At 53.5% G+C, this 18,760-nt stretch overlaps 1 protein-coding gene across 1 annotated transcript in view; it reads left to right on the plus strand.

Annotated features, from left to right (window-relative positions):
- Nucleotides 1-590, plus strand: part of KSR2 (kinase suppressor of ras 2) — a 388,766-nt gene extending 388,176 nt beyond the window's left edge. Inside the window, 1 exon segment of the mRNA XM_026514966.4 lies at nt 453-590. Within this exon segment, the coding sequence (XP_026370751.1) occupies nt 453-590 (138 nt within the window).
- Nucleotides 591-18,760: the final 18,170 nt, after the last annotated feature.

Raw genomic sequence — 18,760 nt, forward strand, 5'->3', positions numbered from 1 at the left:
TTGAAGAGCATTTATGGTATTGAGATGTGGCTAGAGACCTCAGGATTCACTTTTCTCCCACCCTTTGAGGAAAAAAAAAATGGCCAAGAAACTCCTTGGGGAGCATTACTGATCTCAGCGTATCCTAGATCTTCTAGAACAGGACCTACCTAGTTTGCTATATGGGCTCATGAGTTAGATGAGTGGTAGGATGGATAAATGGATGGAAGGAAAGACAGAAAAATGATAGATAGATAGATAGATAGATAGATAGATAGATAGATAGATAGATGATAGATAAGGATGAATGCATGAATTGGGATGGATGGATGGATGGATGGATGGATGGATGGATAATGGGGGAATATGAAAGTGGGGCAAATGGATAGACAAATGGACAGACCCAACGAGATGCCAAAGGGTATCAAGACATCACCATTTACATTAAATCACCACATGTTGGCTTCTTTTAGGACATTCTTCTCTTTTGCTGGGCCTTCGAACAAGAAGAAAGACCTACCTTCACTAAGCTCATGGACATGCTGGAGAAACTGCCAAAGCGAAACCGCCGTCTGTCTCACCCCGGACATTTCTGGAAGTCTGCAGAGTAGGTGTTCTCCTTTAGTATCTCTCCCCATTGCCTTTGTCCTCTGGCCTTTGCCGCCTTTTTGCTCCCCTCACCCAGACCTCGGCCAACCATCTCCTTTCCATGCACCCACCTCCCTCCCCCTGGCCACCAGCCTTCCCTACCGGGTTCCTGTTCAGAATCTGCCATCCAGGCCTTGGTCCCTGTTGCTACCGTGGCTACTTCCTCGCCTATCTCTTCCTGATGAAGGTTGGTGCCCCAGTGAGTCTGGTCCTCAGGTGCAAGGTGATGCCCTGAACGCACCAAGCCCCGAGTCCACTACTCGGCAGAGTCCTCCAGGAGGCCTGGCTTTCAGGAACTCTCCCCTCCAGGGCCAGCAACCTGTCCCCACCATGGCATCTCACAGCTTCCAGAACTCTTTGTCACATGAAGACAGGAGCAGGGAAGGTTCTCAGCTTCTGCTGGCCCTAAGTGTCTCTCTGGCTTCCTCCTTGGAGGCTCTGTGCCCCTCCCCCTCTTCATTCTTGACATAGATCAGTGGTTCTCGATGAGGTAATTCATGGGGCATCCCTCTGGGGGCCTCCCTCCCAGGCCCAGCCTCAGGGGTTTCTCCAGAAGGTGAGAGCAAGACAGGCCCAGATGAGGCTGCCAAGAGGTCCCTGCTCCCCTCTGCCCTGCCGTTCCAGGCACACATGGTTGTGCACACTCACACCGAACACAGCCAGGCACACACACACACACACACACACACACACACACACACACACAGTTCCATGGCACACCAGAGCAGTTGTCAGCATCTCACCACAGGACCCAGGAGGCCCCCGGCTACCCCTCACCCCACCGTTTGAGCTTGCTGAGCCTGGAGGACATAATCGCTTCTTCCCCCAGGGGCTCAGCCTTTCCCTAGACAAGTGAAAAGAGCACAGACCTCCTGTGTCAGACAGACAGGGATTGGAACCTCCACTCTACCACTTCATAGCTGTGTGGCCTTGGGCAGGTTACTTGGCCTCTCTGAGCCGCAGTGTCAGCCTCCAAAGAACGAGGGCGGCAGACGGCTCTAGCAGGAGTGCGCTGAGGATGCCGTCAGTCATGCGCTGGGGCAGCTGGTACAGTGTGACCCCCGCAGCAGGTGTTCCGGATACTTGAGCAGCCTTTGTCTGCCGGCAGGGAGGACCAGCTGCATTCTGCTGGCCTTCCAGGACTGGGAATGTCCTGAATGTGAAAACAGAGGGAGGGAGGCTCTCACAAGCGAGGACTCTCTCCAGCTAACCAGGTGCAGGCAAGTTGGCCAATGAGTGTCGGAGCTCTGAGCGGGGTCCCAGGAGTGCCTGGTGTTACAAACCCCAAGAGTCATTTGGGCCATTACCCTGTAGCCTCTGCTTTTCCAGGGGTCAGGGAGGAGAGAGCAGGAGTGAACTGAACAGAGGAGCGTAAAGCTCCCTGGTGGGAGGGAGAGCAGGGGGCCTTCTTTTCTATTTTTTTTCTGTGCAGTTGGGCTGAAACACAGGGAGCTAGAGACCCTGTGGTCTGGCAGGTCCTTGAAATTTTCAACTCATTCACTTCTTTACTCTGTCTTTGTGTATGAATACCTGCCGTGCCGGACTGTGTTCTAGGAGTGCAAATACAAGGGGGACAAAGTCAACCAGCAACCTGACCTCATAGGGCTTACCTTCCAGAGCAGGTACAATAGGCAGGTAAACGGGTTTTGCAAGCGTCATCATTTCAGATGAAGTTGTGTTGAAAAGACAATAAAACAAGTTTGCGATAGTGATGACTGGGGGCTTTGGTTGGAAGGGAGGGGTCAGGGAATAGCCCTTGGAGGAGGTCATGTGAAAACAAAGCCCTTGGGAGGAATCCAGGCTCCCACGGGGGAAATCTGAGTCCTCCGGGTGAGAGCGAGCCTACAGAGGTGGCAGAACAGATAGGAAGTGGATATGACCAGGCCATGGCGTGTAGGAGGGAGAGGAATAGAAGGTGAGGTCAGGGGTGGCCAGAGGCCAGGTGGGCATGGTAGGAGTTGGGGTTTATTCAGAGGATGATTGAGTATCGCAGAAACTTTTGCAGAACCGGAAGGCCCCCAGGAGGACAGGTGGTCCCACACCTGCTCTCCCCCAGGGTCATCGAGTGAAGGTCATGGGGGGCGGTGTAGAGGGCTTTTCCTTTATGGAATAGCTGGCATTGGGCTTGGGGGTCCAGAGATCTGAGGGCAACAACTCCGACTTCTGTCCCTACCCACTGTGTCACTTGGGGTCCTCTGTTTGTTGCCTGGAGCAGCCATTTTCTTGGCCATAGATTCATCATGTCTGCCACTGGTGCAGGAATAGGGCACAGACACCACACACGTTTGCATCCATCAGATAGGTAATCCCCAGGACTTTTCTACTTTGACACTAAGGAACAAAGATGACTTCTGTTCCTTTCAGGCTTCAACTCATAGTGTCTTTTCATATTTGGAGAGGGATTACCTATCTGATGGATGCAAACATGCATGGTGCCTGTGCCCTATTCCTGCACCTGTGGAAGACATGACGAATCTATCACAGCACATCCACCATCACTCAGCCCTCCTGGTAGCCACCGCCAGTTACTCAGAATCAATGCATGGGATGCCTTCTTTGGGTCTATTTGATCCAATCTCCTTTTCCATATGGAGGAAGTCTGGCCCAGAGACATTCAGGAACTCAACCACATCTATTTGGGGTGTTGACAAAGCTGGGAACGCAGGTCAGGCTCCAACTCCCTAATCTGAAATTTTCTCTCCCCACAACATCAGGCCCTGTGGTTCCCTCGGTCATACTCATCTGGCTTGGAGATGATCACTCCAGTGGTGTGGTCAATGTTGGAGTCCTTCCAGAAGCCTGCTGTGTCAGCAGTGGATTGGCAGAGGGCTTGGCTAAAATAGGTCCTATCTAGGCCTTGATAATCCACGGAGGGGACCAACCAGGAGGTCTCTACTGCAGCCAGCATGTCGCAAGGACATGAGAGGCTAACTCCAAACTTACCTCTGGGGTCTTGGGTTTGCCCCTCCTTAGTGGGTCCCACTTGAGGAGCTGGGGTTTCCAGAATCCCCATATGGCTTAGCACATGGTGACCTGGAGACAAGATTGGCACAAGCCTGCATTCCAGAGCAGTGTGTCTTGAAGTTTCATATGCATCCCAAACACCCGGGAATTGCAGATTCCCATTGTGTAGGTCTGGGGTGGGGCCCGAGATTTGGCCCCGAGGTGATGCTGGTCATGCTGGTCATGCTGGTCCCCCGACCACCCTCTGAGTAACGAGAGTCCAGACCTATGCTGCCCGACGGTGGTCACTCCCCACGCGTGGCTCTTAAACACTCAAAATATGGCCAGATGAGATGTCCTGTGAGTGTAAAATCCACACGAAATTTTGAAGACTTAGGATAAAAAAAAAGACATAAAGTAATTTGTCCCTTTACACAGATAGGACTGATGATATGTTGAAATTCTAGTGTTTGGGATATATTGGGTTAAATAAAATATACTATTAAGTTCACCTTTTTCTTTAGCCTTTTAAAATATGACTAGAAAATTTATGACTTCTGTAACTTGCATGGCATTTCTTTTTTTAAAAAACAGCTTTGTTGGGATATAGTTCACATATCATATAATCCTCCTGCTTAAAGTATATAATTCTGAGGGTTTTGGTATATTACATTATTTTTGAAAATTGTGGTAGAGGGGGCACCTGGGTGGCTCAGTCGGTTGAGTATCGACTCTTGACCTCTGCTCAGGTTGTGAGTTCAAGCCCACACTGGGTGTGGAGCCTACTTAAAAAAAATTGTGGTAGAGGGGCACCTGGGTGGCACAGCGGTTAAGCGGCTGCCTTCGGCTCAGGGCGTGATCCCGGTGTTATGGGATCGAGCCCCACATCAGGCTCCTCCGCTGTGAGCCTGCTTCTTCCTCTCCCACTCCCCTTGCTTGTGTTCCCTCTCTCGCTGGCTGTCTCTATCCTGTCGAATAAATAAATAAAATCTTAAAAAAAAAATTGTGGTAGAATATATATAACATACAATTTTCCATCTTAGCCACTTTTAAGTGGGCCAGTCGGTGGCATTGATCACATTCACAGTGTTGTGCAACCATGACCACCATTTCCAAAACTTTTTGCCCCTCCGAACACCAGCTGTACCCATTGAACAGTAACTCCCGGTGCCTCCTCCCTCCAGCCCCCAGGAAGCTCTCGCCTACCTCCCATCCCTGTGAACTTGCCTAGTCTAGATATTTCTTACTGTGGAATCCTACAGTATTTGTTCTCTTGTATCTGGGGGTCTTCACATAGCATGTCTTCAAGGTGCATCCACAGTATGGGATGTATTGGAACGTTTCTCCTTTCCACGGCTGAGTACTATTCCGTCGTATGTACGTTCTGTGTTTGGCTTGTCCTTCCATCTGTTGGTGAATACTTCATGTGTTTGCACTCCAGCCGCTGTGAATAATACTGCAGTAACAGTGGTGTACGAGTATCTGTTGGAGTCCCTGCTTCCGATTCTTTTAAATAGCGCTGTATGTCCATTGCACACCATGGGTCTAGATCATCACCACGACCACCGGCATGACCCCCATCATCTGGGTACCACTTATTAGACATGTGTGATGGGTACCGTGTCAAGCATTCTATCTGCATTGTCTTGCTGACTCCTCCAAGCTCCCCCTAGGAGGCAGGCACTATGACTGTTTTACTTAGAAGAAAACCAAAGCACAGAGAGGCTAAGTACCTTCCAAGAGGTCACACAGCTAGTAAGGAGGAGAGCAGGCCTTGGAACCCACGTTGGTCTGGACGCGAAATCCATGATCTTGACCCCTGTACTCTGCTGCCTTCTATATAAAGATTACCTGCGTACCTTCAGGGTTCTTTCCAGAACCATGCTGGGAAGTGGGTGCCAACATCTGCCATGATTGCCCAGATCCTGGCTCAACGGTGGTCAGCAAAGCCTCTGCTTATAGCAGGAGTGCATGGTGTGGCTCCTGGTCTCACCTCCCCTTCCTGTATTTCCAGCCCTTACCGAGCATGCTCAGTGCAGCTCGCGGCATCAGCCCTGCCCACATGCTGGGGACCCCCCCTAGTCCAGAGGCTACCTGCTCAAGTGGGAAGAGTTCTAGGTTCAAATCCTGACCCTGCTGCTTCCTGGCTGTGCACCCTCGGGCAAAACACTTAACCTCTCTGAGCCTCCATTGTCTCATCTGTAAAAAGGGCATAAAGTGCCTATCTTGCAGGCTATTGTCAGGTTTAAATGAGATCAGGTACGTGAACCCAGTACATGGTAGGGCCTCAGTATAAATGGGTGTCCCTTCCAGCTTTTCTTATACAGGACAGGAACAGCTCACCTCAAGCCTCCTAGCCCACCGAGAGGGTGTTCATTCACCAAAGACGACATTGCTGTATCCAGTGACCTCTTCCCCTTCTCTTCTCTCCCCACTCCAGGCTGTGACCATTGGACAAAGGGACAGCACTCAGCTGCCTCAGCCCCCGAGCCACCTCTCCTTCCCTGCTCTGCCCTCTGCCAGCTCAGGAGGCCAGAGGCTCACCATCAGAGGGTACTGACCCCGGCCGGCCTGGGAGCACTGCACGACCGAGCTCGGCAGCGTCCCCACACCCCAGACCCATGCCCTTCTGCCCAGGCTGGGTTGGGGACCCCTGAGCTAGGACTTACCGGGACCAGCCAGGGAGACGCAGGATTGATTCTTGAGGCCCAGAGGCCGTGTCGAGAAGAGAACTGGAGGCTGAACGTGGAGCCCCTGGGCCACGGGGAGGAGGGCAGAAGGCCCACGTGGGCAGGCTCGCAGGACCGGTCTGTGCGTACATGTGTGTCTCCGTGCGCGACGCTGTTTGCTTTCGATCCCCCATGGCAAGCAAGAGCCCCCGGCTGCCCCAGCCCTGGAGCGCCCCACGGCTGACTCGGTCCCTGGGTGGTGGGTTCCAGATGTGCCCTCTTTAAAGATGGGGTGGGGTGGGGAGCTGAGCACCAACTTCGTGGAGGCCACGGGGCCAAGACCTGGGCTGGGGAGCTCAGCTGTTTGTTTGTAAACATCTGTTCTCGGAGGCTCCCACCCAAGCCTGTCATGATCTGTGGCTCTGTTGAGCATAGCTCCGAAGTGCACAAAGCAGTCTTGCACGTCCTTGGGTCCTGGGTCTCTCCGGGGCATGGTTCCCCACTTCTGCCGCCTTCTCCTGTTCTGTGAGAGCGCCGTCCTTTTCGCCTCACTGCCCCCGCGTGCTCCCCTGCCATTTGAAAAGCACAGTGGCTTCCTGGCCAAGATGACTTCTGAGGGCTCCTTGCAGCTCGCCTTCTTCCTTGACACCCCCTGAAGTCTGGGCCCTGAGAACTGGGGGACTGGGGAGGAAGTTCTAGGACCTTCCTTCTCTCTCCTCCTGCTCTGGCGTTGACACCAGCTAAGTTTGCCCAGCACAGCGGCGGACGCGGTCCCTGATAGATGTGTGTTGGATTACATGGTGTATGTGCAGCGTCTTGTTTGCAAGGGATCCCCCTCTTTCACCCTTAGTAAGTCCTCTCGGGGTGGCAGGGAGGGAGGGTGTAGAGAGAGGTCGTGCGTTCTCAGCTGCAGCCTGGTGCCGAGTCCCGGAGTGGTTTCCCCACGAGGGGTCTGCCCGCGCTTGCTCAGTGCTCATGCCTTCCATCCCTCCCTCTTGCTCCCTCCTGGGCTGGTGGCTTTTCCCAGCCACCTTGGGGTCAAGTGTTGTGCAGAAAGGATCCAGGAAGCAGGTCGGGCAGGCAGAGTAATGCGGCGAGCCTCTTGTCTTACGTTCTTATGTTCCAGCCCTTATGAGGGGATGTCTTCTGTTCCCAAAGCCCATCTGACCTGGCACCAAAAGGAAAGCTGTCCCCCAAGCAGGGCGGTAGCAGGGCAACTGGGCAGCAGGCAGGATGCCCAGGGTCAGCCCACAGCCTCTCTGTCCTCCCTGGGCACTGCCCAGGCTTGGTTTTCTTCTGGTCAGCTACCTTATCCTGACATCCCCCTCCCAGAGAGGGGACCTAAGACTTCACAAATCCTACCTGAGCTCAGACTCAATATCCCACCTGATATAAGGGGTACAGGGGGGGGTCCTCCCCACCTTGGGTGGTCCCCAGACTGATTCATACTCTGGGGGCCAAGCCTGCTTCCAAACTGGGAAAAATAATAAGATAGTGATGCTTCTGGAGCCTCTGGCCAGGGGTACCCCTGAACCTCCCAGAGGGCCTTCCTGAATGGGCTCCCACCTGCACAGGACCAGACACTAAAGGCCCCCCTGTGGGCTGTTCCTAAGTGGATGTACCTCTTCTGGGGACTTCTATTACTATGGCTCTTGGCTCAACATTCGTGTATCTCGGGGCCGTTTTATACACATCCGCACAAATCCCAGCAAGCCACCTGGCGGACCAACCCCCAACGTGGGCTTGGGCCTGCCTCGGCTCTACCCCGCGGCTCCCCAAAAGCCTGAAATCCAATCCTGGCTCCTCTTTAATCCAACCAGGACTTCTGGGGTCCATGGACCCCAGTCTTTGTCGCAGACCAGAGTGTGGGAAGAGAAATGAGGAAGGGAAGGAGCAGACAGGACCCAGCCACCCTGCAGCTGAAATGCTCACCAGGACTGCTCCCTCCTGCGGCTCTCATTTCCAGAATTCACTCACATGGCCACCCAGAGCCCTTGGCAAGACCCCAGGTGGGGGAGAGGGGTCTCCAAAGACTGATTTTTCCATCTGTTCATAAGTACCAGCTTAAGATTAAGGACGAGGTCTGAGGGACCCAGGGGGATTCCCCAGCCTTCCCTGCTCCCCAGGAGCCTCTCTGCTTTGCAAAACAGGGTTCCTTGGGTCTGCCCTTGGCCCCACATCACCTGCTCTTGACTTCTCCCTCTTCACCCACGTCCTTACTTTGCCCCCACCTTCCTCAGTCTCCCCAGCGGCCAGGCTTCCAAAGCCCCTCCCTGCCGTCCTGCTTCTGGGGACACCACCCCGAATTGTTTAGAGGGCAGTTTTCACTTGCGGACATTACAATTCAGGAAGAACCAAACCTCTGCTCTCCCTGCTGACCTCAATCTTATTCATGAGTCAAGTGTTGGGAGGAGGTCACATTCATTAATCTTTTGCGAGGGGAAAAAAAAAGGAGGTGTGTGTATGTTTACACAGTAATTGTCAGCCTCGCCTGTGACTCATTCTATAGAAACCACACAACCAAGCCTGTGTGTGCACACACACACTGTGTGTGTGTATGCAGGTGCCCCATGCCCGACAGCGAGTTGTTTATCTCTAGGCCCTGCTTGGAGCAAACCCTCACCTACACAGCCTTCCCAAGTGCATCGGTCCCCAGAGTGAAGATGCCCCGGGAAGCCTTGACCTTGCCTTCTTGAAGGGCACGTCATGGATTTGCACCTTGAATGCCACCCAACTTCCCCGGCCGCGTGCATTTCCTACGATGGGATCCCTTTCCAGGGGGCACCCCCTTGGCCATATGTGGGAATATACCCATGCCTGAAGCTGGAGACTCAAAGTCTTTACTTAATTCTGTTTTGTCCTGGTTTTTCCTTTTGCTCGTCGAAGGGGGAAACCCCATCTTGCCACAGAGCTCCCCCTCTTTCTGGCTGCTTGGTCCATAGGAGCCCTGGATTGATCTCTTGATAACTAGACTTTGTATCCAGGATACCTGGTCCTGCCCCTTTCCCACCCCACCCCCACAAAACCAGACGTCATCTCCTCCCACCATTTTTGTCCCCCCCCCCCCGCCCCCGCCACTGCCAGGGGCTGATCATCTAAGGAAACACCCAGGAAATGGTATACACTTGGCCCAGGCCCCGCCCCCATCTTGCAAAATCTAGAACTGGGGTCGGCAAAGTATGGCCTGGGGCCATATCCAACCCCCCCCCCAATAGTTTTTACATTCTCTAATAGGGAAAAAACCAGAAGAATATTTCACAATACATGAAAGCTCTATAGAATTCATAAGTCAATAAACAAACTTGTAACACAGACAGTGTGGCCCATAAAGCTAAAAATATGTATAAGCTTGCCCTTGACAGAAGACACTTGCCAACCTCTGATCTAGGGGACGGCCTCACTGGAGAAGAACCTTGCATATGGCTCCCAGGGGAGGAACATGAGCCAGGTTGGGAGTTAGAGGGGCAGAGAACTTGTTCCAGTGGGGAAAGAACTTTCTAACAGCTTGCCCCGAGATGCCAGGTGGGCCGCCTGGGGAGGTCGGAAGCTCCCTGTCCTTGGAGAGGGCTGGGCAGACATGGAGACCGCTAGGTGTGCGTGATAAAGAGGGAACTCAGGCTTTGGAGGATGGAAGGATGGAAGGTTTGGAGGATGGAAGGTTCTATTTAAGGTTCTGTTGTAGCTCAGGCCGACGTGTAAAGAATACCTTCGGGGGGACTTTCACTGCAGAAAGTGATGTCTCACGGTTCTGGGGGCTAGAAGTCCAAGACCGAGGTGTCGGCAGGAATGGTTTCTCCTCAGACCTCCCTCCTCGGCTTTCAGTCAGCCTGCCTCTCGCTGCGTGTTCCCGTGGCCTTTTCTCTGGGCCCACACAACCCCAGTGTCTGTCTCTCTTACGGGACACTAGTCGGATTGGATGGGAGACCATCCTTAGGACCTAATTTCATCTTAATTACCTCTTTCAAGGCCCTGTCTCCAGTTACAATCACCTTGGTAGTTAGGACTTCGACCTACGAATCTGGGGGGCTAGGGTGAGGTGTGCGTTGCGGCCCCGGGGGCACAATTCCATTCCTCATGAAGACCCTTGATATTCCTGAGACTGTGATTGGAGGGACCTTCTGGGCGACACTCCTATTCCTGGCCTTTGTTCCCACGCTGCACTCAACCTTGAGTCCCCAGATTTGCCCTCCCCGTCCCCATTCCCTGCCAGCCTTCCCTTCACCTCCCCCACCCCTCCCCCCAAGGACCGGTCTTGTTCCAGATACTCAGGCCCCAAGGACCACCATGACAAAGCCCACCAACTTGGCAGCTTTAAATGGCGGAATGGGTTCTCTCACAGCTCTGGAGGCTGGAAGCCTAAAATCAGGGTGTCGGCAGGGCCACACTCTGACCCCCCCTCTGCAAGGGAGTCCTTCCTTGGCCTCCTCTTCTGAGCTCCTGGTGGGTTGCTGGTTATCTTTGGCATTCTTTGGCTGTGGATGGATCTCTCCACCTCTGATTCCAAACTCCCGTGGCCTTCCTGCGCGCCCGTCTTCCCACAGCCGTCTTCACATGAGGCCACCACCCCACTCAAGTCTGACCTCACCTTAACTAATTACAGCTGCAACGACCTGATTTCCAAGTAAGGTCACGTTTTGAGGGACTGGGGTTTAGGACCTCACCATATCTTTTGTGTGGGGGGGGGTGTGGAGGGACACAATTCAACCCATAACACCCTTTACGGAGCTTTCTCTCGTGCCTTGACTGGTCACCGTGGTCCTTCCACAGCAGACCTCCTGGCAGAGAGATCCCAGAACCCCTTGGCCACGAGGGTCAGGACACTGATGTTGCTCTTACCAAATCTGACACCTTCATCCCTGGGTCTGATAGTCCTGGACGTCATCTGCAGGGCCCGGGGTGGGCGGCCTGTCTGTTGTGTGATGCTCGCTGGACCACGGAACCAGTGTGCCTCAGCCCAGTCTGGAGTGCTTGGTGGCGAGCCACTGGCTTTTATTCATGCTCTTGCTCAGTGGCAGACGGACGGAGCCTGTGAGCTGTGCACTTGCTGCGTCCTTTTTGGGCTGTGCCTGTGAGGTTTTGAGCGGACTCAGGCAGATGCGCCCCCTGGGCCCCAGCCTCCACGGACTTCCCACCGCAGCCGTCAGCAAATGCAGTGTGGGCTTCAGACCAGAGTCTTGAAGGTTCTCATTCTCCCCGACTCTCTCCATGTCATGCCAGGGGGGCCACCTTCCTCTCCGGTCACTGCTTCTGATGGTCAGCTCAAATGACCGGTTCCTGCCTGAGGTCCTGCCAGCCACGCCGTTCTCCAAACAGCGGGGAGAGAGAGTCGGGGGGGAACCAGGTCTTTGCCTGATATACTGCCTGGCACAGAGTAGGTGCTCAGTAAATACTTACAGAATGCAGAGAGGGGGCGAGGCACTGGCACAGGGGGGAAGACGCCCCTCCTTGCAGGGAAGGCGGGGCTGGGCACTAATGGCATTCCCACAACCAGGCTCTGTGCTATGGATCCCGCATCACCCCGAATGAATTTGCCAGGTTCTGTGGATGTGACTTGTGAAGAGACCCATTGGCCGGGTGTCCCGGGGCATCTGAGCCCTGAGAGGCAAGAGTAGTGATCCATCATTTACAGCGTCTGCTCACTGAGCACTTACTATGTGCTGGGCCAACTGAATCCCCGTGATGGGACAGTTCTGGGAAGGAGGTACCCTTATCCCCATTTCACGGGTGAAGAAACTGCGGGAAATGCAAGCCAGCCTATTAAGAAGTAGAGCCAGCATTTTACATATGAGTCTTTGGCCTCATGCGTTCCTAGGTGCCCACCCCCGTTCGAGTGGTTTATGCCCCACTGCCCACTGGGAGGTTACTGGACCGGCCTCTGTGGTCACATGTAGCTTGTAACCAGGACAGAGGGAGAGAAAACAGGAAGTGATTGAAGGAGGGTACAGGAGAGGGTGGGGACCCCTGGAGGAGTTTGCACGGAAGCTCTCCCTTGTGTTCCCAGACTGACAGGCTGCCAGCAATGGCCTGGGTTTCCAGGAAGTGTGCGTCTGGGTTGGCAAAGCTGCTCCTGGGTCCCTCCAGCTCCCCTGATGTAAGCAGCCTGCACCTTGGCCCTTCCCTCTGCCTCTCTTGTGCTGGACTGAACATGTAACTGTGATCCTCTGTCCCAAGAAACTCACCAGTGAGTGCTCCTCCCTCTCAGGCGTGGGAAGGGCTCCTTCCTTCCTGCTCTTTGAGATCACATAGCCCCTTTCCCTAACACCCAGAATACGAAGGATTCATTTCCATGGGGCTGAGATGGCTTCTGTCCTTCTGTTGAGGACTGAGCTGAAGGAAATGGGCTTTGCCTGGACCATGTTCCACAGACCTTTAATTTCATAGCAGACTAGACAGAAAGAACGTTGCATTATAATAAGGGTCCTGGGACAAACATGCATCGGAAATGCTTAGGCAAAACAGATTAAATTCTTTTTCTTGGTTGCAGGACTTATCAGAGAATTTAACCACACTACTGTGTGGTTAACATCTGTAAAACGCTGACAGCAGGCTACTCTTCCCAAGCTTTCTGAATCCACCATAAGATTAATCACTGTGAATTTGACTTGCTCTCTTGCACGGTCCTTTGAGAGCAAAGGCCAGCATGCTGGCCCACAGAAAAGAGCAGCTGATCCCCAGTATTTACAGACCACCTGCTCAGAGTTGGCCTCCCTGGGAGGCTGGCACTGTGCATGATGAACCTGGAAGGTGAACTAGATGCATCTGGGCAGAGAGATGATGCTGGGGATGGCCACTGGCCACCAGATGGCTCCTGCTTTTCCATCCCATACTGGTAGGAAACGGTGAGCCCCAGTAAACCTTGACCCTGCCACCCCGCATACTCTGCCCTGGCCTGCCGACCAATGTGGAAATAATAGACATGTCATGCCCTCGGGGTCAGCTAGTCTTCACCAGAATTTCTATCTCAACCAGGTTATTGGGATGAATATCTAGAACGATCTATATCTAGAAGATCTGGAAGAGTGATCTAGTCCAACGAGGGCAAATGGGTGCCATTTCTGCCACCGCTGCCCCCTCCTATACTCTGGCAGACATTGCTAATCAATCACAGCACACCTTTCTGCTGAGCACAGAGGCAGCCTCAGGGCATCAGAGTTGCCACTGGATGGGGACATGGGTAACCATCCCTGATCTTATGGCACCCCTCCTTTCAGAGAAGAAGGAACTCAGGCCCAGAGGGGAAGGTAAACTCTCCCAAGTGAGGTCCCTTCTTAGAGGCAGAGGTGGCTTTGGTCCTAAGGCCTTGGAAACTTCCAAAAGCCCAGTCATTTGAAGTCTTGGCTGTAGCTGGTGACAGTCTATAAGGACCTTGCAGAAGTTTATTTTCAGTCCAGAAATTTGGAAAATGCAGAAAGAAAGATTCTGTCCTTAAGACCCAGGGTATGATCCTGTTCGGTCATCTGCCTGCTTGGAGAGACATCATTTATCTTCCAGCGAATGGCTTCTCCTCCAGGCCTGAGTGCTGCCATCAACCACATAACAGCTGGGCTGGAAGGTCTGGGGACCTTAAGGAAGTTCAGTGTGTGTGTACGTGTGTGATACAAGCAGGGGAACAGGAAGGGCTGTTCTTGGAGCAGCTTGTAAAAAAGTTTCTGTGGTTCAATCTGGACATTTCTGAAGTGAAGAAGTGTTGCACATGGAGGGAAGGAAAAGGAACCTGACTCCAGTTGCTTCGGATTCTTCCCTGCAAGGAAGGCTCAAAATCTAATTTTCACCCAGGTGGAAATCCCTGGGGTCCTAGTGGACCACCAGCTCTACTCTTGAGCTCTTGAAATGCCTCTAATAACCAGCTGGGTGGCTGAGAGTACTTTCCGTCTGCTGCCTCTTCGCTTCCTTCCTCCCCTTATCCTTTACCACCACCACCACCACCTCCTGCCAGATAACATCTCCCCCCAGCCTGGCCCGTGAGCTGAGGAGAAAGTCACACAATAGTAGAGACAAAAAATAGCTGCCATGTATTCAGCTTAAATTAGCTCAGAAGAAAGGCTCCCTCCCTCCATTGAGCAGCAATTGTTTATGCCAACGTGCTATTTGCATCGTGCCTTCTTAGATTTGAAAGTCTAATGATTAAAAACAAATCTTAGTTTTTCTTTTTCACCACTTAAGGAAAAAAAAAAAAAAAAACACAAACCACCAGCTTGGCTAGTTCTTCTCGTTTAAAAATACCCTGACTTCCAGAGCTGGAGTGAGGATTTTGGGAAGCCTGGTGCTAGGATGGCAGGAAGAAACACAGGCAGACAATAGACAGGCCTTTCTGGAGTGCTAAGTGACGAGCTGCTGAAGGAGGGGGCAGGGCCTTCGCATCCTCAAGCAGATGCCGACGTCCGGCTCGGTCCGGGATGGGGCTCGCTCATTTCGTCATCGGCCGTGTATCGATGGGTTATTTCTTGAGCGTACTACATCTAGGACTGTGGGTGTTCAGTGATGAGTGAAACAAAGTCATTCTGAGCTGAGATTCCAGGGGGGCAGATGGACAAGGGGTCACCCAGCAACATATGGACCACAACTCGAGGAAGCTTAGGGAAGGAAAACCCACACGGGGCCAGTAACGGGGGGGGCGCCGCGGAGGGAGCAGGTGCAAAAGTCTTTCTGAGGAGGCGACATTTGAGTGGAGATCTCAAGGAGGGCAAAGAGGAAGGGACAATCCTTCTAGGCCACGGTCTCTCAAACGTGGCTCTGTTGATATTTGGGACCATTTGTCGTGGCGGGGGCTGTCCTGTGAGTGGCAGTTTGTCAAGTAGCCATCCCTGGCCTCTACACACTAGAGGCCTGTGGCACCCTCCCTTTCCTGCCACGCCCAAGTTGTGACAACCAAAGATGTCTCTAGCCATTGCCCTACGTCCCCCGGAGGGCAGGGTAGGGGTTAGAATCACGCTGTCGTTGAGAACCACCGTTCTCAACAGAAGCAGCCGCAAACACAGAGACCCTGGGGGAGGGCGGAGGCCAGGGCCGGTGAGCAGGGCGGACAGGGGATGAGCTGCGGTGGGCATGGGGCCCAAGAGCTGGAGCATCTAGGCTGGGGAGGGTGTCGAAGGTCTTCTGAGGGCAGTGGCAAAGCACTGGGGGGTTTCAGGAACACCATGTCGCCATCTGATCGCGGCTGGTTTGAGCCAAGGCGTGAGGTCTTGACTATGCTGTCGCCTGGCCGGATCGCTAGGGTCCAGATGCAGCCTGCGGCTGTCTGCAGCCTTGCAGAGAAAGAGGAAATCAGAGGGAAACGGGAAAGCTCGAGGAGGAAGATCGTCAAGTGTCGAGGGCACAGAAATGGGTTTTAAAAGGATTATTTAGCGTCTTCAATGGTTTGAAGGCTGCCTAGGGAGGGAGGACGTTGACGGGCCGTTCCCCATCCACACGGATGAGACAAGGTGGGAAACCCCAGCTCACGTGGTCGGAAGTGACCCTCAGGCTCTCCCTGCCACATCCTCCCCTTCTTTCCATGGTGGTCCACTCCATCCTCCCATGCTCCTTCTACGAAGCAGCTCCTCTCCTTGACCTTGGCCTCAGGCAACCCTAGTGCTGCTTTCCGGGGCCACCCAGGGAAGTCCCCTCTGTCTTCCCCAGGGAAGGAGAGTCCCCAGATATGCCAGCCTCCTTCCGATCCCCTACTTCCCTGTTGACAGAGAGTTAACACGGCTGTCTCTGGTGGAGACGAAGCAGTAAAATGGATGGTGTGCATGAGGGGAGCAGTTGGACCCTGTCCCACGTGGCTGATGTGGGAATGGCGGCCGGCAGTAGGTGTGGTCGAGCTCTGTGGGGCCTGGGGCTCTGCCCCTAAGAATCCGATCCCATGGACTCCAGTGGACCCAGGACTGGGGAGCAGGGCAGCCGGGCATGACAAAAGGACCGGGGCTGGGAAACCTGTTTTGGTAAGCTGGGGATACTCAGCCAAGCACCTTCTAAGAAGGCTGCAGAGTCGACTGGGGTCCTGTTCCCTGGGGGGGGGCCGACCTTTCCCCACCCCAGCCCTGCCCAGCTTGGGGGCAGTGGCAGCTTCAGTGTGTCTTGGACAATTAATGCAATGCATTGGTCATCCAAGATTGTAGCCATTTTCCTTTGTTTATTTTTCTATCTGTGTTGCTAATAATAATAAAATGGGTACATATGAACTCGTGTAAGTTCAAGTAACTGCTACGTAGCTACAGTGTAGACACCAGGCTACCCTCACGGACTGGTCCAGCCACAGCAAGGCTCCCACCCTGGCCCGCTGGCCTCCCACCTGGCCTCCTACGGAGCGCTGGGCAGCGCCCTGCAAATCTTAGGCAGCCAGCTGGGCAGTGCCTGGCTGGCACGGGCGCTGGGGGAGGGCACGGCCAACGCGGGCTGCCTGGGGCCCGGCCTGAGCACAACTGTGAGATGCACAACGTCTTTTCTGGCTCCTTCCTCCCGCTTCTTAAGCAGCCCTTCCCTGGGGCCCCTGTGCTCCCTGCCCCAGGGAATGCTGTAGATTATTCCTGGCCCAGCCCCCACACACGCTTCCCAACTTTGCTGTCAGGAGTAAATCCTCAGAAAGCCCCAGGCCTTGGCGTGCAGCGGCCCCAAGCCCAAATGGCGGAATGTCAGGCATCCGGTCACCCGATTGCGTGGCCCCCCCCCCCCACTGCTGCGCTGTGATTCAGCTGAGCACCTTTGTGCCCCATGGGTTCCCCACATCAGCCCCACATTCCAAAAGGCACTGCTTGTGTTCCTCTAGCACCACCGAAGCTCCAACTTTTTGGCCTATTGGTGGATTTTAAGTGCCACTATTTGAGCTGCGGAAGGCTTCTAGAACAATCCTCCCCATATTTCCAAGGCTTATGCCCCCAGCCACACTCACTACACCCTCTGCTGACCCCAGCATCAAGCAACCCTTATGCCTTCGGTCCCCGAGACCACATGTCATATATTCGTTCAACAAATATTTATTAAGTGCCTCCTGTGCCCCTGGGGAAATGGGGAAGAGTGGCGCCGGCCTTCAGGGAACCCCTGAGTCTAGAGGAGGGGATAGACAGGTCCTGGAGAGGTTCTGAGACCCCAGAGGAGCACCCAACCCCGACCTTTGAGGAAGCCTTCTCAGAGGAGGGAACTTCTGCACCTCATCTTGAGATCTGAGTAGAGGAGTGGGAGGTAGGGAACAGTGTGTCGGGTAGAAGGAACAGCCCATGCGCGGAGGCAAGATCATGATTTGTTAAAAGCCCAACCCTGGGTACTCGTTCTGTTCTCACCTGCTTTCCCCTGAGCATGGCGTCAGGTCCTAGGAGACTCCATCCCCAAACACAAGGTGTCCTGGCTTAGACATAGATACCTCACCCTCTCCTGCCATGTCTTGGTCCTGGGGATTGGCCTTAGGGTCCTGGAGAAGATGATGTCCTGGGAGGGTTTTGTGCTTGCTAGAGTCAGGTCATACTTAGGCTGCCTCAGATTCTCTCTGCAGCTCTCTCTGGCCCTGCAGGCCTCCCTCTGTGTCCCTGCCTGCCTGCACACATTGTCTGTGTTGTAGGACCCCTTCACTGGGTTCTTCAAACCACGGGTATCTCTGCTGTGGATGGGTTGGCGATCAGCTCTCCCTCTAAAGCATTTTTTCCCCTGTCTTTGCTTCTGCTTCACAATCCTTTCTACCTCCTCTTGTGACCTGTGTCCCTGATCTCTCTGAGGCCCATACATCTGTCTTGTCATACCAGAAAGCTGTCTCACCACGGCCTCTTTCCTGGAGAGTTTATGGCACTCTGTGGCATAGGCCATTGGAGCATTGAGGTCAAGGACATGCGTGAACATGGAAATTTATTGATGGAAAGACCCCACTCTAAGGGTTTCCAACTAACCATTACAGGTGTGATGGGCAAAATACTGGTTTGTTACAAAGTAGCTGAAGAAGACCTAGGGATCATAGTGGGCCACAGGCCAGGTCTGTAATATAGCATAAAATGTGGGACTGTGTCCTCTTGGTGGAATATTGTGTTCCACTGTCCTTATAAATGTATGTCAGAGTTTAAAGGATAGGAAACAGAGTTTCTTTGCTCACCGTAGGATTCTCATGGTGTGTATGTGGTTGCTGTAAATTATCAGGTTTACCTGCTTCAACTTGACTCAACGTGCGTTTCTTAAGCCACTCCCTCTTGTGGATAATGACCTCACCATCAATTTCTCAGCGCCAGCAGTTCCCCCAAAGCGTTCCTTGGATTTTCCTTAGCTTCATGCAGCCTGCTAGCACTTAGTATATCCCTAACCCTCAAGGTTATTGGAGGGAGTAAATGAAATAATGAATGTCGATAGAATTGCACAATATCTGGCACACAGAAGGTGCTCAGTAAATTCTCTTCTCACTGGCCCAACCAAAATGTCCCCAGGAATTCCACCTCCAGGGAAATGTTCTGGAAAAAGATGGAGGATTGTAATGGGGAGGTGGTGGGCGTCATCCATTTTCTTAGGGGCTGGTGCACTGGTGGACATGGGGAGGGGGACCCAAGACTCATAGAGACACCCTGCAG

Source organism: Ursus arctos, unplaced genomic scaffold (genome assembly GCF_023065955.2).
Source record: "Ursus arctos isolate Adak ecotype North America unplaced genomic scaffold, UrsArc2.0 scaffold_34, whole genome shotgun sequence".
Lineage (NCBI taxonomy): Eukaryota > Metazoa > Chordata > Mammalia > Carnivora > Ursidae > Ursus > Ursus arctos.